The 18,533-nt window shown below is 45.7% G+C and overlaps 1 protein-coding gene across 2 annotated transcripts in view; it reads left to right on the forward strand.

Moving 5' to 3' along the window:
* The window catches only part of LOC111153888 (transient receptor potential cation channel subfamily C member 6), a 103,871-nt gene that overhangs the window by 36,674 nt on the left and 48,664 nt on the right, over positions 1-18,533 (forward strand). The window contains exon 3 of one of the 2 annotated variants that reach the window (XM_022513178.1): positions 2,745-2,752. The exons of the other annotated variant lie outside the window; for it this stretch is intronic. Within the exon in view, the coding sequence (XP_022368886.1) occupies positions 2,745-2,752 (8 nt within the window). The remainder of the gene's footprint in view (positions 1-2,744; positions 2,753-18,533) is intronic. 2 annotated transcript variants of the gene reach the window in all.

Raw genomic sequence — 18,533 nt, forward strand, 5'->3', positions numbered from 1 at the left:
ACATCCTTGATAATTCTGTTAACTTTTGACTTTTGGTCATAGCCATCCTGAGGTGTGAGGTGACACCTTATTCCGGTTTTGATTTGCGTCTTCCTGTTAGTTAATGATGTTGAGCATCTTTTCACGGATGGGTTGGCTGTTCGCATATGTTCTTTGGAAAATTTTCTATTCAAGTTTTTTGCCCCTTTTTAAATCATTTTTTTGTTTGTTTATTTGTTCCAGGAGTTCCTTATATATGATGGATATTAACCCTTTATCAAATACATGGTTCGCAAATATTTTCTCCATTCCATAGCTTCCCTTTCATCTCGTTGATTGTTTCCTTTACTGTGTAGAAAGTTTAGTTTATCATACTCTCACTTGTATATTTTTGTTTTTGTTTCCTGTCCTTTTGGTGTCAGATCCAAAAAATTATTGCCAAGATCAGTGTCTGGGGGATTTCCCCCCTGTGTTTTTTTCCAGGAGTTTTATGGTTTCAGGTCTTATGTTTAATTCTTTAATCCACATTGATTTGATTTTTATATATGGTGTAAGATAAGGGCCCACTTCCATTCTTTTGTATGTCAGTGTCCAGTTTCCCCAACACTGTTTATGGAAGAGACTGTCTTTCCCCCACTGTGTCTTCTTGGAACCTCTGTAAAGGTAGACGACTGTATATGAGGATCTGTTTGGGGCCTCTGTTTTCCATTGATCTGTGTATCTGGTTCTTGTTCCCATACCATACTGTTTTGATTACAGGAAGTGTGAAACATTCAGCTTTATTCTTCTTGCTTAGGATTGCTTTGACAATTTGGGGTAATTTGTTGTTCCGTAGGAATTTTAAGATTGTTTTTTTCTGTTTCTATATAAAATGCTGTTGGAATTTTGGTGGGGATTGTACTGAAATCTGTAGATTACTTTGGGTAGTATGGACATTTTAATAATATTCATTCATCTAATCCATAAACAAAGGATATCTTTTTACTTCTTTGTGTCACCTTCAGTTCCCTTCATTAATGTTTTATAGTTTTCAGTGTGTAGTTCTTTTACCTCCTTGGTTAAATTAATTCCCAGGTATTTTGTTTTTTGTAAATGGGCTTATTTTATTAATTTCTTTTACAGATAGATTTTTGTTACTGTATAGAAGCTCAATTAATTTTTGTGTATTGATTTTTGAATCCTGAAACTTCATTGAATTCATTTATTCTAAGAGTTTCTTGGTGATTTTTTTACGGTTTTATATATATGTATATACATATATATAAAAGATCATATTTAACTTAAGGAAAAAATGATTCAAATAAATCAGAAATGGAAGAGGAGACATTACAATTGATCCCACAGAAATAGAGAATCATAAGACACTACTATGAACAATTATACCTGCAAGTTAGATAACCTAAAATAAATGATAAATTCCTCAAAATATACAACTTACCACATGTGAATCATGAAGAAAAAGAAAATCTGAACACACCAACAATGAATAAGGAGATTGGTTTAAGTAATCAAATATCTCCTAATGAAGAAAAGTCCAGGACTAGATGGCTTCTGGTGAATTTTATCAAATTCTTGGTGATTCTATCAAATATTTTAAAAAGAATTGATATCACTTTTTCTCAAGTGCTTCCAAAAATTAAGATGAAGAAACACTTCCAAATTTGTATGTTGAGGCTGCCTTATCCCAATACCAAAGCCAGACAAGGACAGTACAAGGAAAAAAAATTACAGACCAAAACCTTGATGAACATCGATGCAGAAATTTTCAGCAAAATATTAACAAATTGAATTCAACAGCACATTGAAAAGATCATATGCTATGATCAACTTGGATTAATCCCTGGGATGAAAAGATAGTTCAATACAGACAAATCAATAAAGTTAGTACACCATATTAACAAAATGATGGATAAAAATCATATGATCATCTCAATAGATGAAGAAAAAGTATCTGACGAAATCCAACATCATTCATGATAAAAAACTTTCAACAAATTAGGTATAGAAAGAATGTACTGCAACATAATGTGGGTCATACAAGACAAGCCTGCAGTCACATCGTACTCCATGGTGAAAAGCTAAAAACTTCTCCTTTAAGGTCAGGAACAAGATAAGGGTGCCCACTTCCCACACCCGGCGTGGAACCCAACATGGGGCTTGATCTCATGACCCTGAGATCATAACCTGAGCCAAAATCAAGAGATGGACTCAACCCAAACCCACATGCCACCCAGGCGCCCCTATTGAATTTTCAATAGATGTCAGTAGCAACCATGCTAAAAAGTGTTCAGTGGAGTAGTAAGTAAACAATCCTAGTAGAATTGATGGGGAGGGCATAGGGTTAAGAGGGTGGAGGCACTGTCTATACAGCCACTAGGTCTATACAGGACTTTTGAAAGCTACTGCTATCTGGGGGGAGTTTTTTAAAACCATACTTCCGGTGCCCTTCTCTTGCCCCCTTTTCCTACATGAACCTGTTGAAAATACCATAAATGCCCCTTATCGGACCCTACTGGGATAGTCATGAATAGTTTAATTAGAAGAATGAATTGAGCAGAGACTTATGAAAAGTGCCTTACCTGTAACTTAACACTTCAAGTTAAAACATAAATTACGATTGATTCACCAGTATTTTGATTAAGCATCAAGGCTGTACCTCGAGTGTATTGAAGATTTAGAGTCACTAATTGGTACCTCATGTCTTTCTCCTCCCAGCCACACTAAAATACATCATTTCTGATTTATAGTATCTACGGTATACATAGAATGAGAAGTTATAAACTCCTCCAAAACAGCCTGAGTATAGAATTCTTCTAGATTTCTATGATTTTCTTTCTTTAGAGTTGCTTTCCTCCATCTAATTATAGAGCATTTTTTCTTAATAGACTCCTTATCAATTCTTCCCAAAGTATCCAAGTGACTGTTTATAGAACTGACAAATCTCACGTGACCTCCCTGTTCTATTAGTGAACACACGGAGCTGGTCGTTACCGGAACCGCTGGGGCAAAGCATGTACTGGTGGGAAGCATTCCATGAGCTGAAAGCATCTGTGCATTTGTTCTCCCAATGGACGGCATCGGTTGATCTGGGGTTAGGGAAGAGGAGGTCAGTGAAGAGACATTGGATTGCCTTAAAATTCACAGTTTCAGATACATGACAGAATGTGAGGATTTGGATTTCAACAGAAAATCTCTGACTATGGTTTCATGTATGTGGATTTCATGTGTTTATGGGAAAAAAGGAAAGGTAATTAAAAAAACACAAAAGTAAATATAATAAGTTTATTTTTTCCCTCCTGCTTTATAGGGACACCTGTCATACATACAGAAAAGTAAATAAAATATACATGTACAGTTTAAATAGTAACTGTAGAATGACCTCCACGTAACCAACACCAAGGTCAAGACACACGTTGCTGAAACCCAGAAGACTCCCTTTCATGAGTTTCCTTCGAGTCTGACTATAGGGATGATCATTTCTTGGCTTTTCTTTATTGTACTACCTATGTATTTACCCATAAACAATATACTGTGCTTGAATTTTCTGTAAATGGATTGTATTCTCTTATTTTTAGTCTCATTTGCAGATATTATAGTTCTGACACTCATCAGTGTGGCTCATTCGTTTCCAGTACTGTGTGGTACCCTGTCACGTAGACCCCCCCGTCATGCATTTATCCCTTCTGTCATCAGTAAAGGTGTGATTTCTAGCGTGGGACCATTCTAATCACGCCGCTCTAAGCATTCCTAGAAGCATATCTTGGTGCATGTCTGTTTGAGTTGCTGCTAGTGCGCCCTGTCAACGGCGGCAGCACTAGACAATGGCTATCTCAGTTTAAGTTAATAAGTTTAAAGGAAACGAAAACCTCAGCCCCTCAGTTGTGCTCACCACATTTCAAGCATTCAGTAGACACATGTGACTAGTAGCTGTAGTACTGGGAGTGCCCACTACGGGATGTTTCCGTCACTCCAGAAAGTTCTCTCCGACAGCCCTTCTCCAGGGTATGTACCTTCGAGTGGAATTATTAGGACCTGGGATAGATAAGTCTCCAGTCTTAACCAGACAGTGCTAAACTAGTGGTTGTACTAGTTTATATACTAGTTCACATGCCACTCAACACTATGAGAAGGAGCAGCAGTCTCTACGCTTCTCTCTACACTTCTACATGCTCACACACACTTGGCTCAGACACGGCGCCAGTCAGGGCTGTTGGACGACATACCACATGTTGGGTGGCATAACAAGGGGGATTTGGTATCTTCCAGTTCTGGAGGTCAGGGTCTGAGGTCACCTGTCCCAGACCTCTCTCCTTGGCTTGTAGACTGTTGTCTTCTCCCTGTGCCTGTCTGTGTGTCCCCAGGTCCAAATATCCCCTTTTTGTGAGGACACCAGTCATCACGATTAGAGCCACCCGAAGGCCCACATTTTACCTGGATGACCTTTGTAAAGACTCTGTCTCCACATAAGGTCACGTTCGGAGGTGCTGGGGTTAACACTTCAGCATAGATCTGCTGGGGGCACAACTGAACCCGTAACAAACCCTTGAGCTGCCTTAGTATTGCAAGTGTGGTGGAAGTTCTGTGGTGTTGCCTTGTCACTGTATCTCCTTCAAGACTGTAGGGTGGGAGCACATGTCTCATGGGTCTCCTGCCCATCTGAGAGTCCTCTTTCTTAGTAAACACCTGGTCAGCGTTCCTACTCTTGTTCTTTTCTATCAGCCTGCGTTTTTTTGTTTTTGTTTTTTTTTTCCAAATTGCTTTAGAGGGCCTCCTTTACTATGCTGCTTTTTTGGTTATGTGTCGCCGTTGTATTCTCCTACTCTGTGGTTTGCCTTTTACTTATTTTATTTTAATAAGAATCAGTTCTTAAATGTAATGTATATTGTTTAATAAACATTTCCTTTATGGTTGGTACTTTTTTTTAGAAGATTTATTTGAGAGAAAGAGAGAGCGTGAGCAGGGGGAGCAGCCTCCCCCTCTCAGCCTGAAGCTCAATGTGGGGCTTGACCCCCGGACCCTGGGATCAGGACCTGAGCTGAAATCAAGTCATACGCCCAATGACTGAACCCCCCAGGTGCCCGGTGGCCGGTATTTTTGTGTCTTATTAAGAAACTTTCCTTACCCTGAGGTTATGACCATTTTTTTCCCCCCTATACTGTCTTCTAAAAGCCTTGCAGTTTTGTTTTTCCCATTTAGGCCATTTTTCTGCCTGGGATTATCTATGTTAGGTAGGGGTAAATTTTTTTTTAACTCAAACAATTTTTTCTCAACATGATTTATTGAAATTTTACTTTTTCTCCAAAAACTTTGTTTGTACAAAATTTCCACAGGTGTATCGATACTATTTATTCGTTCTTCTGGTCTGTTTTCCCAACACTTTGTCGATATGACACTTTCTTTCTTACCAAGGCCTTGTACTAAGTCTTATCTGATAGGGAGGGTCTTTGCTCTTTTTCTGTAAGGGCTTCTCAGCCACGCTTGGCCCTTTGCATTTCCTGGTTTTTTATAGCCGTGTTTTGTCAGACGAAGTTCCCATCTATTCCTGGTTTGGTAAGAGACTTTTTTTTTTTTTTTTTAAATCGTAAATAGAAATTGAATTTTATTTAACATTTTTTTTCTGCAGCTGCATTTGACTTTTTTGGAAATTCACTACTTCACAAATGATGTGTTAGATGCTTTATATAGGTCATGTCTAAACCTCAGATCAGTTTTGCAGAGCGAGTAACATTGTTGCCATCTTGTAAAAGAAAAAAACCCACAGGGTTCGGAGAGGCTAAATGACTTGCCCACATTTTTAGGTACTAAATTGAAAAGCTAGGATTCAAAGGGCAGTGTCTCTGGCTCATTCGTTCACTTATGCATGTTTTTATGCAATAAATTGTTATTGAGGTCCCTCCACATTCCCTTGAAGTCTCTGCCGTCGTTACCACCATCTTCTCAGCACGAGTGTACGGAATTCTACAATATGCTCCTGGATCCGTCACTCTTCTACTTCCTGGATGAATTCAGATCATCTATCTTTACTTTGTCCTTTATTGCTCTCTTCACTGCACACACCAAGCTGATGTTCGCGGGCAAAATGAATAAATGGAGGGGCCCCGTGTGAAAACCAGGCAGCTGCACAAGACAGATTTGCAAAACTAACCGACAGGGCTAGATCTGTCCTAGCGGGATGTATTTTTAGATTTTCATTTAAGGTCACTATCTTCATCAGTGGGACCAAACAGAGTGACCAAGTTACATTTTTTGCAGTCATGAGGTTTAGTTGGTTCCCTACTTAGGATTGGTTACCGTGTTAATTTATTACCTATTTCTGTGAGCGTTGCAGATGGTACCCAACAGACCTGGCACTTCTATCTGACTCTCCATCCCCACTGATTGTGTCCTTGGATTACAGTGGTCAAGACACTAGACACAGGAGACAATCAATAAACTAAATACAACCATGGTTCTAATTTCAGTTATTGTAAGACTATCGAAGGATCTGTCTTTTCTTCTAATAGACCAAACACCAGCCACTTTACCATTAACATTTTAGACTTGACCATTGCTGATCCCAATCTGAATTGTCCAGAAGGTGCCTAATATTTCCAGAGACTCCAGACTTTCAGGCACATTATATATTTTAAGATAGTGGAAACTGAAGGGTGGTTCCTGCTTGGAGGGAGTTCTGGTGAAGGTCCTCCCTCTTGGCCACTTGAGAATGCATCGTCGTCAACAGGCTAAACGGGCATGTATGTGAACACACTCCAAGCTTGTTGAGAGTACGAGTCGTGCTGGTCTCCTCCAGCACTCAGGGGCAGCTGGAAGAGGCATCCTGCACCCGGCGTCCTCCAAGGTGACTTGTGGTCCTTGGCAAAGGTAGGCATGCCTGGAGCCTCTCATCAGAGATGAAGAATTCCCTCATCTTATCCATCCTTGTGGCCTGCCTCTGTCATCTTCACAAAGGGCAACACAGTTGAACAAGAGCGAATCTCAGTGTACTCCAAGCATGGGTGATAAGTGTGGACATTTAACACTTTGTGGTCTTGGGGAAATATGTACATGGTACAAAAATTTTTATGTGTACCATAGGAGCGCCTGGGGGGCTCAGTCGGTTCAACATCTGCGTTCAGCTCAGGTCATGATCTCGGGGTCCTGGGATCCAGCCCGGTATCTGGCTTCCAGCTCAGCGGGAAGCCTGCTTCCCCCTCCGCTGCCCTACCCGTCCCCGCTTGTGCTCTAGTTCTCTCTCAAATAAATAAAATCTTTTTAAAAATTTATATATATATAAGAAATACCATGTGTTGCCTTTCTTTGGTGTCTTTAAGAATAAGAAAAACGTAAAAGATAGTTGCCCTGAGAACATAAAGCAGCTTACTTCCCAAATTATCCTTTAGACCCTGCCTTGTTCTCTGTTTCCGTATCTGCTCTGATCTGCCTCTGCCCTCCCCCTCGCAGCGCCCCAGGCGGTCTTCTGGTGTCTGTCCGTGGTGCTGCCTCATTTCCAGGGCAGATAATTGTTTCAACATTTCCTAGAAAATTGAAACTTCTACGCAGATGAACTGCTCCTTTCTAAGAGGGACTGAAGATGTTTTGAGCAACTTCTTGATCTTCTATAACTTACTCAATTCCTTGCTATATTTTGACATAACTGGGGGCTTTAAAAATGATTTCGTATTTCAAATCTATAGTTAGTCACAGAACAAAAACACACGATCCCACTGGAACTTCCAGGATTGGCTGTGAACGGCTGTGGCCTTCACCACCTGCCAGCTTCTCAGGGTAGATGTGTGTAGTCTGTAATACAGAGGTGGCCTCACTTCTCAAACACCCCAGAGTCACTAAAAAAAAAAAAAAAGATGTCCTGGGGCACAATTCAATACATTTTAAGTAACTCTCTGTACAAAGAAACTTAACACTGAATTTTGTTACAAGAGGAGCTGCCCTTTGGTGATTGAAATGTGGCCTAATTTTTGAGAATCATTTTACAAGCAATTTTTCAAAAGTGTGTCCGATTAGGGCCAGGATTCTAGGAAAATGGTGACAACAGAAGAAGCATCATTTTGTTTAATTTTTTTCAAAGATTTTTAAAATTATTTATTTATTTGAGAGAAAGAGCACAAGCAGGAGGCGAGGCAGAGAGGGAGAAGCCGACTCCACGCTGAGCAGGGAGCCCGATGCGGGACTCGATCCCAGGACCCTGAGATCATGACCTGAGCCGAACACAGACGCTTCACCAACGGAGCCACCCAGGTGCCCCCAAAGCATCCTTTTAAATGTCTTCCAATTCCCACATATAAACCACCACAGCCACTGTTTAGCAAACCCAAACCGGATGACGGCATTCACAGTAAAACTGGCGGCCGAGTATCTCCAGGAGCCGCAGAGAGGTGGCTGTTGGGAGAAACCAGCCGCAGCCAGGGCTTGGAGCCGGCATCTGTCCCGTGGACAGCAGGGGACACTGGGTGTGCCGCTGAGGAACAGAGTCGCTCAGGGGACAGCGGCTGAGCCTGGGACTGGTCTGCTCGCTCTGGGGGCATGGTGCAGGGGCTCGCGCGGACTCCCACATGGCCGAACACTCTAGACCCTGTGAAATCCCCAGACGGAGCCTTTAGACCAAGCTTCTTTCTGGGACAAGACCTCACAAGGAAGAGTACAGTTAACACGGAACATGGTCAAGGGGATGGACGAAGCAGGTTCCAATGGAGTGGGTGAGCCAAGAGAACACTTAAACTCATCTCACGAAGTCAAAGACCCCGATCTGAAAAGCCCCCACCCCCTGGGGGGTTCCGGGTATGGGAGGTTCTGGAAAAGACAAAATGCCGGAGGTGGAGGTGGAGGCAGCAGCTGGACTGGTGGTTGCGGAGGGCAGGGGTGGGGTGGAGGTGTGCGACAGAGGCTCTCTGGGTCCGCCAGGCTGTTCTGGATGGCTGTGCTGTGATGGGCGCACGTCCTTATGCACTCGTCCAGACTCCTAAGATGAACCACAGCAGGAGTGAACTCTAGTTTGAGCTGGGGTCCCCAGGGGATACCGATATGTTGGTGGAGGTCACTGGTTCTAAGAAGGGCACCCTCGGGCGGAGGGTGTTGATAATAGCAGAGGCCGTCAGTGAGTGGGGCAGGGGACCCACAGGAAATTTATTTCTATACCTTCGGCTCAACATCTCTGTGAACCTAAAACTGCTCTGAATAATAAAGTCTCTTGGAAGGATGTGGGTTTTTTTTTTTTTAAGATTTTATTTATTTACTTGACAGACAGAGATCACAAGTAGGCAGAGAGGCAGGCAGAAAGAGGGGGAAGCAGGCTCCCCGTGGAGCAGAGAGCCCGATGCGGGGCTCGATCCCAGGACCCTGGGATCATGACCTGAGCCGAAGGCAGAGGTCACTGAGCCACCCAGGCGCCCCAGGAAGTGGGTGTTTTCATTAACTACTGTAAAGCACTGCCGCAGATTTAGTAACTTGAAACAGCGGAGTATGCTTCCCCCCAGTTTGTAGTTCAGAATTCTGGAAGGTCTCAGCCCAGTCTCTGTCCTGAGTCTGACACCAGGTATCAGCCATCTGGGCTCTTCCTGGAATATTCGAGGAAGGACGGGTTTCTGTGTCCCTTCAGGTCGATGGCAGGGCTCAGGGCTTGTGGTTGTAGGACCGAGGGTCCCATTTCCTTGCCATCTGTTCTGCAGCTCTTTCTCCCCCACTAGAGCCTGTGGCCCTCTCCACCTCCTCGTGTGGGCTGAGTCCTCCTCACACCTCCTGTCTCTCTCCTCTCGGTCCGACCTCAGCTCCTTCCTCCAGCTGGAGAAGTCCTCCGCTGGTCAGGGCTCATGGGACTTGACTGGGGTTATGTGGAGAATCCGGGATCTCTCCGTGTGTTTTATGGTTGATAAACGTTCTTCTATCTGCAGAGCCCACTGTGCTCCGTCACACGCCTAGTCACCGGTTCCGGGGCCAGGACACAGGCATCTTTGGGGGACCGCTCCGCCTCCCCCGGTCTGGGAGGCATCTCAGGAAGCAAGCTGCCATTCGAACACAACAGAAGAGGTTGCTGTGGGACATCAGGAACGATTCCGCGAGCTCGGCTTCCTCCTGGAAGCGCAAGAATGGAAATTCAGGTAAAAGAGGCAACAGAAAAGGACCTCATGGCCTTTTCTCAAAAACGAACTGAAAGATGAAAGTATGACACAGAATGTGAAAGAACAGTATTCAACAGAATGAGAAGAGTTCATAAAACTGAGGCTTCAGAAATTAAAAAAAAAAATGTAGCACAAGAAATAAACAACAGAACGTGCTTTAAGGGAAGCAGAATGCGGACTCGGACAGTCCACCGAGTGGAAGAGGGAGAAGGAGGTCGGGTAAAGGACTGGCGAGAAAGTCACACGAACGCGAGGACCAGACAGTTCGACTCACGGGTACCGGAGGCCTCTGGAAAAACTAAGAATGGGTCCAGGGAGAAGAAAAGAACCACACGCAGCGGTAACTCAAGAAAGCTTTCTGAGCGCACTTGAAACGATATGTTGGAAGCCCAGAGAGCACCCGAGACTCTCTGCCCAGAGTGAGGAGCGTCAAGCCGCGTTCTGGGAAAATGACCGCACTTTAAAGAAAGCACTGATGTGGCTTCTGGGTGAAACAGGCTGTGATTCCCAAGCGACAGACATCGGGTCAGTGCGAGCCTTTCCTGAGAGCAGTGTTCGCAGCGGCAGAGAGTGGGGTCCAGGGAGGAAACGCACACAAACTCACCTGCGGGCAGGGGTACAGAGGGCCGTGGACGCGCCAGAGCCCAGGGAGCAGCTCGCAAGGCCTCCGTGCGCAGGAGCTTCCGGGGAGCCCGCTCCCGGGTCCCAGCGAGCAGAGCGTCGTTAGCAGAGGCAGGAGTGACCCGCTCGCTCGGGATCAGGACTGCGGGCGTGGACGGGGCGCGCGTGCAGGGGGCCGGAGGCTCACAGAGAATACGGCCGGAAAACGGAGGGAGAAGGGAAAGCACATGGGCCGAAGATAAAAATAATGAAGGAAACCACGTCCCAGGGGTGATGGAGGCAACGGGAGTGTTGCTCGTCACCCTGAGACGGTTACGTACATAACGGGGATGACATAAGTGAACGTAGACGGGGATGTCCGTGTGACTATCCGTAAATGTAGAAAGACGACATCATCTTCAGAGACTTCTCGAAGGAACCGGCGCTTGCAACTGCTTGACGACCCCGAGTCCCATGTGTGAGTGTGGACGACACCGCCCGCCGTGACCCTGGGCCCAGTCCCCACACCTGCTGAGCGGCGTGAGCCGCCACCCCCAGCTCCCTGCCCCTCCCAGCCCGTCACTGGAAGCTCCACGGAGAGAGAAACCGCCTTCCTCCTCCCACACCCTCCGCATTGCCGTCGCAGAGCAGATACTGATTAAAGACTTCCCGAACGACGTCTAAGCAGAGGGGACGCGGCGTGAGACATCGGCTCCCTCCCTCGTTCTACTCTTCACAGTTATTAAAACCAAGTGTGACGTCCTCTATTTTGTATTTACGGGACTATTATTTATAGGATATTTCCACATTCTCAACTTTTTAAATTACAGCTTTTCCAGGCACTCGGGCTCCCAGCTCCTCGGGGAGTCTGCTTCTCCCTCTGACCTTCTCAGCTCTCATGCTCTCTCTCACTCTCTCTCTCTCTCTCAAATGAATAAATAAAAAACCAACCAAACAAAAAAACTTTTCCAGGCAGGTCATTCAATTTACCTGCTGTCTTTCCTTCTTCTCACCCTAACTCTAACCACAATAAAGCTGGTTAACGAGGGCCCTCCATCAGTTGGTAATGCTCTTACGGTCTGCTTTTTACAGACGAGGCAGACCACGGTGGGAAAAACAAAAGTCTGGGATCATCAGATTTACTGAGATGTAAACAAAACCACGAAGTCATATCCCAGAGTCAGCCCAGCTTACTACATTTTCTCTATTTGTGGTTGTTCAGAATCACGATCTCGTATCCTCTGCAGTCCCAAGTTACGAAAAAAAAACAAAAAACAAAAAAACAAAAAAAAAAAAAAACAGTTAATTATCTCGGCACAAAAGTCGATAAAATCTTTTATGAAGACTTCCAATAGCAGAGGTTAAAGCCAGAAACCAGAATGAATAAATTCTTTGGCTGGTCACAAAGTTAACCACAAAAATAAAATTAAACAGAACATCTTACTTCTGAGCATTCTGGAAACTTCTGAACTCCTCTTTTATATGTTAGTCTACATTTCTTAATTGTTGCGGCACCCCAGGTGATTTGTATGTGTTTATTTTCTCACATAAATGTTACGGCTATACATGAACAGTACGTGATTTCTGGTGTGCAAGCCAGGATTTCCTAATAAACCATTGTTTTAACTTCTGAAAAATCACACTGGGTGACAAGGACACTTTGCTGTGAAGTGGGTGTGTTGGAGAGACGTGAGCCATTTCTTGCTAAATGCACCATTATTTCTAAATAGGTATCAGCTTCTAGTTAACCTTCCCTTTAACTAGATCAAGAGTGTGTAGAGTCATTCATCTTTTCCCAGTCATATTATTTGGCTGCTTATTTATTTTTTGTTTTTTAACATTTCTGGACATGATGGAACTGTAAGTCTAGATGGATTTGCCTGTTTTAGGATGACGTGGCTTCAGTAGCTTCCCAGGAGCTCTGCAGGGGAAGCTTGCAGTGACCCTGAGCGTGGACAGCAGCAAGGGTGAGAGGAGAATGCAAGGGGGCTGGGACGGAGTGTGGCTCCAGACGCGGGTGGTCGGGGGAGGAGATGTCCTGTCTGCAGGGACTTCTCGTGAAGACCAGGCTTCTGCGCTGAATGGACTGGAAGCTTCCAGACTGGCCTGCTGAGTCTCGCACCCAGGAATCCAGCAAACCAGGGGGAAAGAAGAACATCTTTTATGGAGAGAAGTTCTGCCTTGCACTCAGGTTGGCCCCAGGAGTTGATGGAACAAAGTAAGCATTCCTCAAAGGTGGTGGGAGGCAGCCTGTGGGCACACGAGCAGCACAGTGTCTGGTTTCTAGTTTCCAAATAGCCTGGCCGAAAGCAGCTTCAGAGATCTAGGCTTTGGTGGGACTTGTATAATTCCAAGGGCTCTGTTTAAAGAAAATACAAAGTTCTGAGTATAAGCTTACCAGAGTCCCTCTGCATGACTTAGAAAGGACCTTCCCAGAGCGGCCCTGAGGTTGAGCATCTGAGCTTTGGAGGACTGTGCCCGGGTCCCAGGGTCTGGGAGGGACCTGACCTGTCCTTGCTGCTGCTCCAGCGTCAAGAGCCATCCGTCAGATGCTGGACCTCATCCGTGGGGCTCGGCTCTGCCTTGGGAGACAGGTGGCGTCTCTGACCCGCAGAGCCCCTCCTGCCTGCCCGCTCCTCTGTGGCTAGAACAGGCCAAGGCACGTGGGTGAGGGGGTGTGAGGTGCAGGGTGAGCTGGGGGGTGGGGCGGGGAGTTTGGCTGCTGTTGGGAAGAGCACAACGCAGCACCATCAGTGCCCAGCCTGGGAGCGGGGCACGGACGTGGAGGACGGGTTGATGTGGGCCCGCGGGGTTGCATGGGGTGAAAACATAGCAGGCTGCAAAGTGCGTTCAGCACAAAAAGTCTCAAATTATGTCTACCCCACCATCATGTGCACGGGATTCAGGAGAAGTAACTGGTAAATAACCTTCCTGTGGTATGACCAAGCAGATGTCCTTAGAGTCACCACCGTGAGTCCAGGTACATCTCAGACCAGAAGCCCTGCGTGCGGCCCATCGGCCCCGTCACAGCCCCCACACCCTGGAGGAAAGCTGACCACCTGCCTGGGTGGAGGGCCGGGCCCTGAGCAGGTGAAGGGTGTAGACCGTGGGCCAGACTCCCTGGGTCAGATCCCTGCTCTGCCACTGGGGAGCTGGGGGACGGGGAGCATGTTCTCGTGCCCATGTCCCTCCGTTCTCTCATCTGTGCCACGGCCACAGTAACAGTAAGGCCCTCCTAGGATTCCTGGAGGATTGAGTTATTTGTAGAATTCTGTTTTGCATGGTCCTGCGTAAGTGCTATGTAAGAAGTTCCGAGACAAGCATTTTCTGAGATTCCTCCTGGTTCTGAGATTATCGAATTCTGTAGAACAAACTGTTCTGCCACGTCTGGAGCATTGTTTCACTTGGCCTTCAGATGAGTCTGCACTGAAACAATGTTAAGGACGCCGTGCGGATCAGGGGACCTCCTCGGAGGACGGAGACCGGCTCCATGCACACCCGGACCATTCGACCATTTTCATGAAGCAGCGGCATCTGCTGGCTCCTGGAGAACGCTCAGGGCTGTCACCGCCGACCCTGCCTGGGTGCCGAGTGTCGGCTCATGTCCCCGGAGTCGCTCCGCCCGTGCTGGTAAAGACCCTGCCCGTCCACTAACCCTCCCTGAGCTTTCTAGGCTCTTCGTGACGTGTGAAGCTTTTCTGACCTTTCGATCTGCCCACCTGTGTCACAAGGTGAAGTCTTGTGGATCCCCAAGTTGGGTGTTCATTTGTTTATTTTAAAAGATTTTATTTACTAAAGAGAGCGTGTGTGAGCTCACAGTCAGGGAGGTGGAGGAAGGGTGGAGGGAGGGAGAGAGTCCCAGGCAGGCTCCATGCCCAGTGCGGAGCTCAAAGTGGGGCTTGATCTCATGACCCGGAGCTTGTGACCTGAGCCGAAATCAAGACTCAGACCCTCAGCCTGCTGAGCCACCAGGCGCCCCCACCAGCCTGGTATTTAAAAGGCTTGGGAATTCCTTAAGTTTGCGTATTATTGCTTGGTTTCAGCTGAAATTCAGTTTATTGGTAGTTAAAAGGAGGAGAACGGTGTCTGTCCGTGGTTCACGTCTCCAGGATGTGTAGCTGGGGAAGAACCGTTACTGTTGTCACTGTTACGGACGCTAATTCGACTGAGGGGTTATTTTATAAATTATTCCTTCATATGCATTCGTAGGTCAACTTAGACTCCCCCAAACATCTAAGAACTTATTCGGTTGGTCAAAATTGCCTTTGGCTGGAAGAATTCTTATGGGCATATTTGCTTGTGACCTCACACCCCTAAGAGTGTCAGGGCCTACCAGCCGCATAAATACCTGTTGCTCTGACTTTTACCTTTTCCGTCACACATACCCAAGGTCATAGAGCATACATCCATGTAACACAGATTAGTCCAATAGATACAAATCTGTTTATGGATATGGATACACAGACAGACACTGATACAAATAGTTTCTACTCCATCGCATTCCAGAAAGGATTTGGGGTGGCTGTAACTTGAACAGAGTGCTAAAAACAACTTAAAAAAGTAACTGTTTAGTTACTTCATTTTAAAATGTATCCTTTTGTAAATAATTTCACAAAGTTGGTTAATTAATCAGTTTCAAATGGCGCACCATTATTGCCATGAAAGCTGTAAGGTGTCTGGAAAATAACTAGCTATCACAAGCACACATACTCGCGCACACCCCACTTAACAAAGGCATGTTGTCTGTTAGGTGAATAGTACTGGGGCTCTGTCACAGAAATGGAAATTGTGAAATTCCTGTTTTCCCTTGGTGTTACGCAAGAACACTTGCTTGCCGGGGTGCCTGGTGGCTCAGTGGTTAAAGCCTCTGCCTTGGGCTCAGGCCGTGATCCCCGGGTCCTGGGATCGAGCCCCACATCGGGCTCTCTGCTCAGCGGGGAGCCTGCTTCCTCCTCTCTCTCTCTGCCTGCCTCTCTGCCTACTTGTGATCTCTCTCTGTCAAATAAATAAATTAAATCTTTAAAAAAAAAGAACACTTGCTTGCTCAGTTCAGTCATGTAAAATGATGAAGCAAAGCAAAAGACTGTTTCATGAATGTTTTAAGTGTCTAGAGGCTTTAATTTTAATTGAATATAGTGGTTTCGAGCATTGTTTTTCAAGTTGGTGAAAATACGTTCAACCAAGATTCAGAGGCCGTGATTCAGCAGAGCCTTGCAAAACCCAGGAACTCCATTTGGCATTTTCAGGAGAAGTGCGGATGAGCGGCAGGAAGTAAATATATTGCAGGAAATAAAAAATAAAAAGAAGAAATAATTTATAATCCTGACAAATTATAATGAACTGAAATCACCCTTATGGGGCTTTATCCAGGGTAAGTACAACTTATGAGAGACCCCACAGCCTTGTACCTATACAATGTCTTGAAATTGTAGCCTTCCACATTTCTTCAGGATTTATGTGAACAGTGAATAGAAACAGGACCTAATCAGTTATACTTAAAAAATCTACACCTACAAAGGTCTACTCAGTTAACAATAACTCTAGTTCTTGATTTTTATTTTACAAAGGAAAAAGGACACTAAAATATACAGAAATTTTTTTGACAGTTAAAAAATATATATAGCTTAGGTGTAAGCTTCTAAGGGCAAAAAATACACCGTGGTTACCGTAATGGTTACTGTTTAACACAATTTCCCATGGAAATTAGCACTCAAAACTTGTCTGAGGATGGTGGCGGTCATCTGTGCTCTGGGGGAAAAGTTCCATCGCTGAGAGGTCTGCATCCCCTCGGGACTGGTCATTGCTAAAAGGACCGGCACAGAGCAGAAGAGAGACACTCACGTTCACACTTGGATTAACACCTACTGAGCACCGCACGTGGCAGAAGTTGTGTGAGGGACTGGACATGGGACATGGTTCTTCCCTCCCCCGTGTGGTCGAAACATATGGTGATGGGCACCAAGCAGAGGAGGCAGTCGGCACCCCGGGCTCTGGACCAGCTGCCCCGGCAGGGTGGGGGGCAGGGAAGGCTGTCCGGACATCCACATTCCCGCTATCCCACTGCGGGCCACTGTCATCTGCCCCCAGCTCCCGACTGGTCATTTGGCTCCTTTGCTTGCTCCTCTCCACTCCACTCCGGATGGGGACACTCTTGGCGTCACCACCTCACCTCGGGATGAAGTCCAAACATTGCGGTATAACTCAAAGGATTAGTCTACCCTTGCATGGCCTTTTTCCTCCTGCTCCGATTTCTAGCTCTCCTGCTGCACGGGACCCTCAAGGCATATGAAACGACCTTGAGTTCCAAGGGCACATTGTGTTCCTGCTCCCCTTCTGCCTTTGGGGCAGGCAGAACGTCCTCTTTCCCCTTATGGCAACTTTACCCTCACTGTAGGTCTCAGTTCAGGTCTGTTCCTGTGAGCCAGAAATATAAGTGTCACCCTAGTCTCTTCCCTATGCCTCCTCTTTTTATTTTTTAAAGATTTTATTTATTTATCTCTTTCCTTAGATAGTATGCATGAGCAGGAGGAGGGACAGAGGGAGAGGGAGAATCCCAGGCAGACTGCCCGCTAAGCACAGATCCAGTCACAGGGCTCGATACCAGGACCCTGAGATCATGACTGGAACCAAAACCAAGAGTCCAAAAGCCAGACGCTCGATGGGCTGAGCCACCCAGGGACCCCCCTCTGCCTCCTCCTTTTCTTTCCATCACCAAATTCCAAAAATTTTAGGGATAATAAGCATCTTGCTGTGGTCCATTTTAAAACGGTTCCTACTCATTCAAACACACCTACAAGGTTAGTATTGTCCTTCCCCATCCTCAGAGAATTACTTCATCTCAGAGATTAAGTCACTTGGGATTGCACACTCGGTAAGTCAGCAATCTGGAACACAAGCCAGATTCTGCCTAACTCCAAGGAGATGCGCCTCACCATGGCGAGGGACCTACCATGGTGTTTGTTCCAAAAACATCATGACTGTGAGATCTTTAACTTCATTTTATTTGTTTCTTCCATGGTTATACAAAAATCAGACCCTAGATTTTTACATATTTTCATCTTTTTAACAATTCCTTTTAGATCTCTACTTAAGGTAGTTGCCTGTTTTAATGGAGGCAATGAGACTGATAGTTGCGCGTGTATTTCCAAAGGTTAGAAAGTGACAAATAATCGGAAAGTGAATGGATGAGGTGGGGGTTTTTTTTATATCAAAGGAAAATAGGGGCGTCTGGGTGGCTCAGTGGGTTAAAGCCTCTGCCTTGGGCTCAGGTCATGATCTCAAGGTCCTGGGATCGAGCCCTGCATCGGGCTCTCTGCTCAGTGGGGACCCTGCTTCCCTCTCTGCCTGCCTCTCTGCCTGCTTGTGATCTCTGTCTGTCAAATAAATAAATAAAATCTCAAAAAAAAAATTATTTAAAAAGTAGTGTAGGCTGATCTCACTGTTATGCGGCATCGAACAGAGTTGAATACGCAGAAGCAGAAAGTAGCCTGGTGATTTGCAGGGACAGGGAGGTGGGGCAAGGGGAGAGGTGGGTCACAGAACTGAGCTGGGCAGGACCGCGAGTCTAGACGTGCAGTGGCCAGCACGGTGACGCTAGTTCATGACACTGCTCTGATGCCATTGTGAAAGAACTCTTGAGACATTTTATGGTACAACTTCGCGTGTTTAAGGAGCACAGGGACAGGACCTGTGGGCAGAAAAAGCTGCACTTTTGCTGTATGATGCTGGACTCACATGCTGAGTGCTCAAGGGGGAGGGGACGTGCAGAGAGTATTAGATCATAAATTTCTTCTTCGAATTTGTATTTGTAAAACTACTTTTGTAAGATTTCTCAGGTGTTTA

This window comes from Enhydra lutris, unplaced genomic scaffold (assembly GCF_002288905.1).
Source record: "Enhydra lutris kenyoni isolate GAN:26980312 unplaced genomic scaffold, ASM228890v2 scaffoldscaffold34, whole genome shotgun sequence".
NCBI lineage: Eukaryota > Metazoa > Chordata > Mammalia > Carnivora > Mustelidae > Enhydra > Enhydra lutris.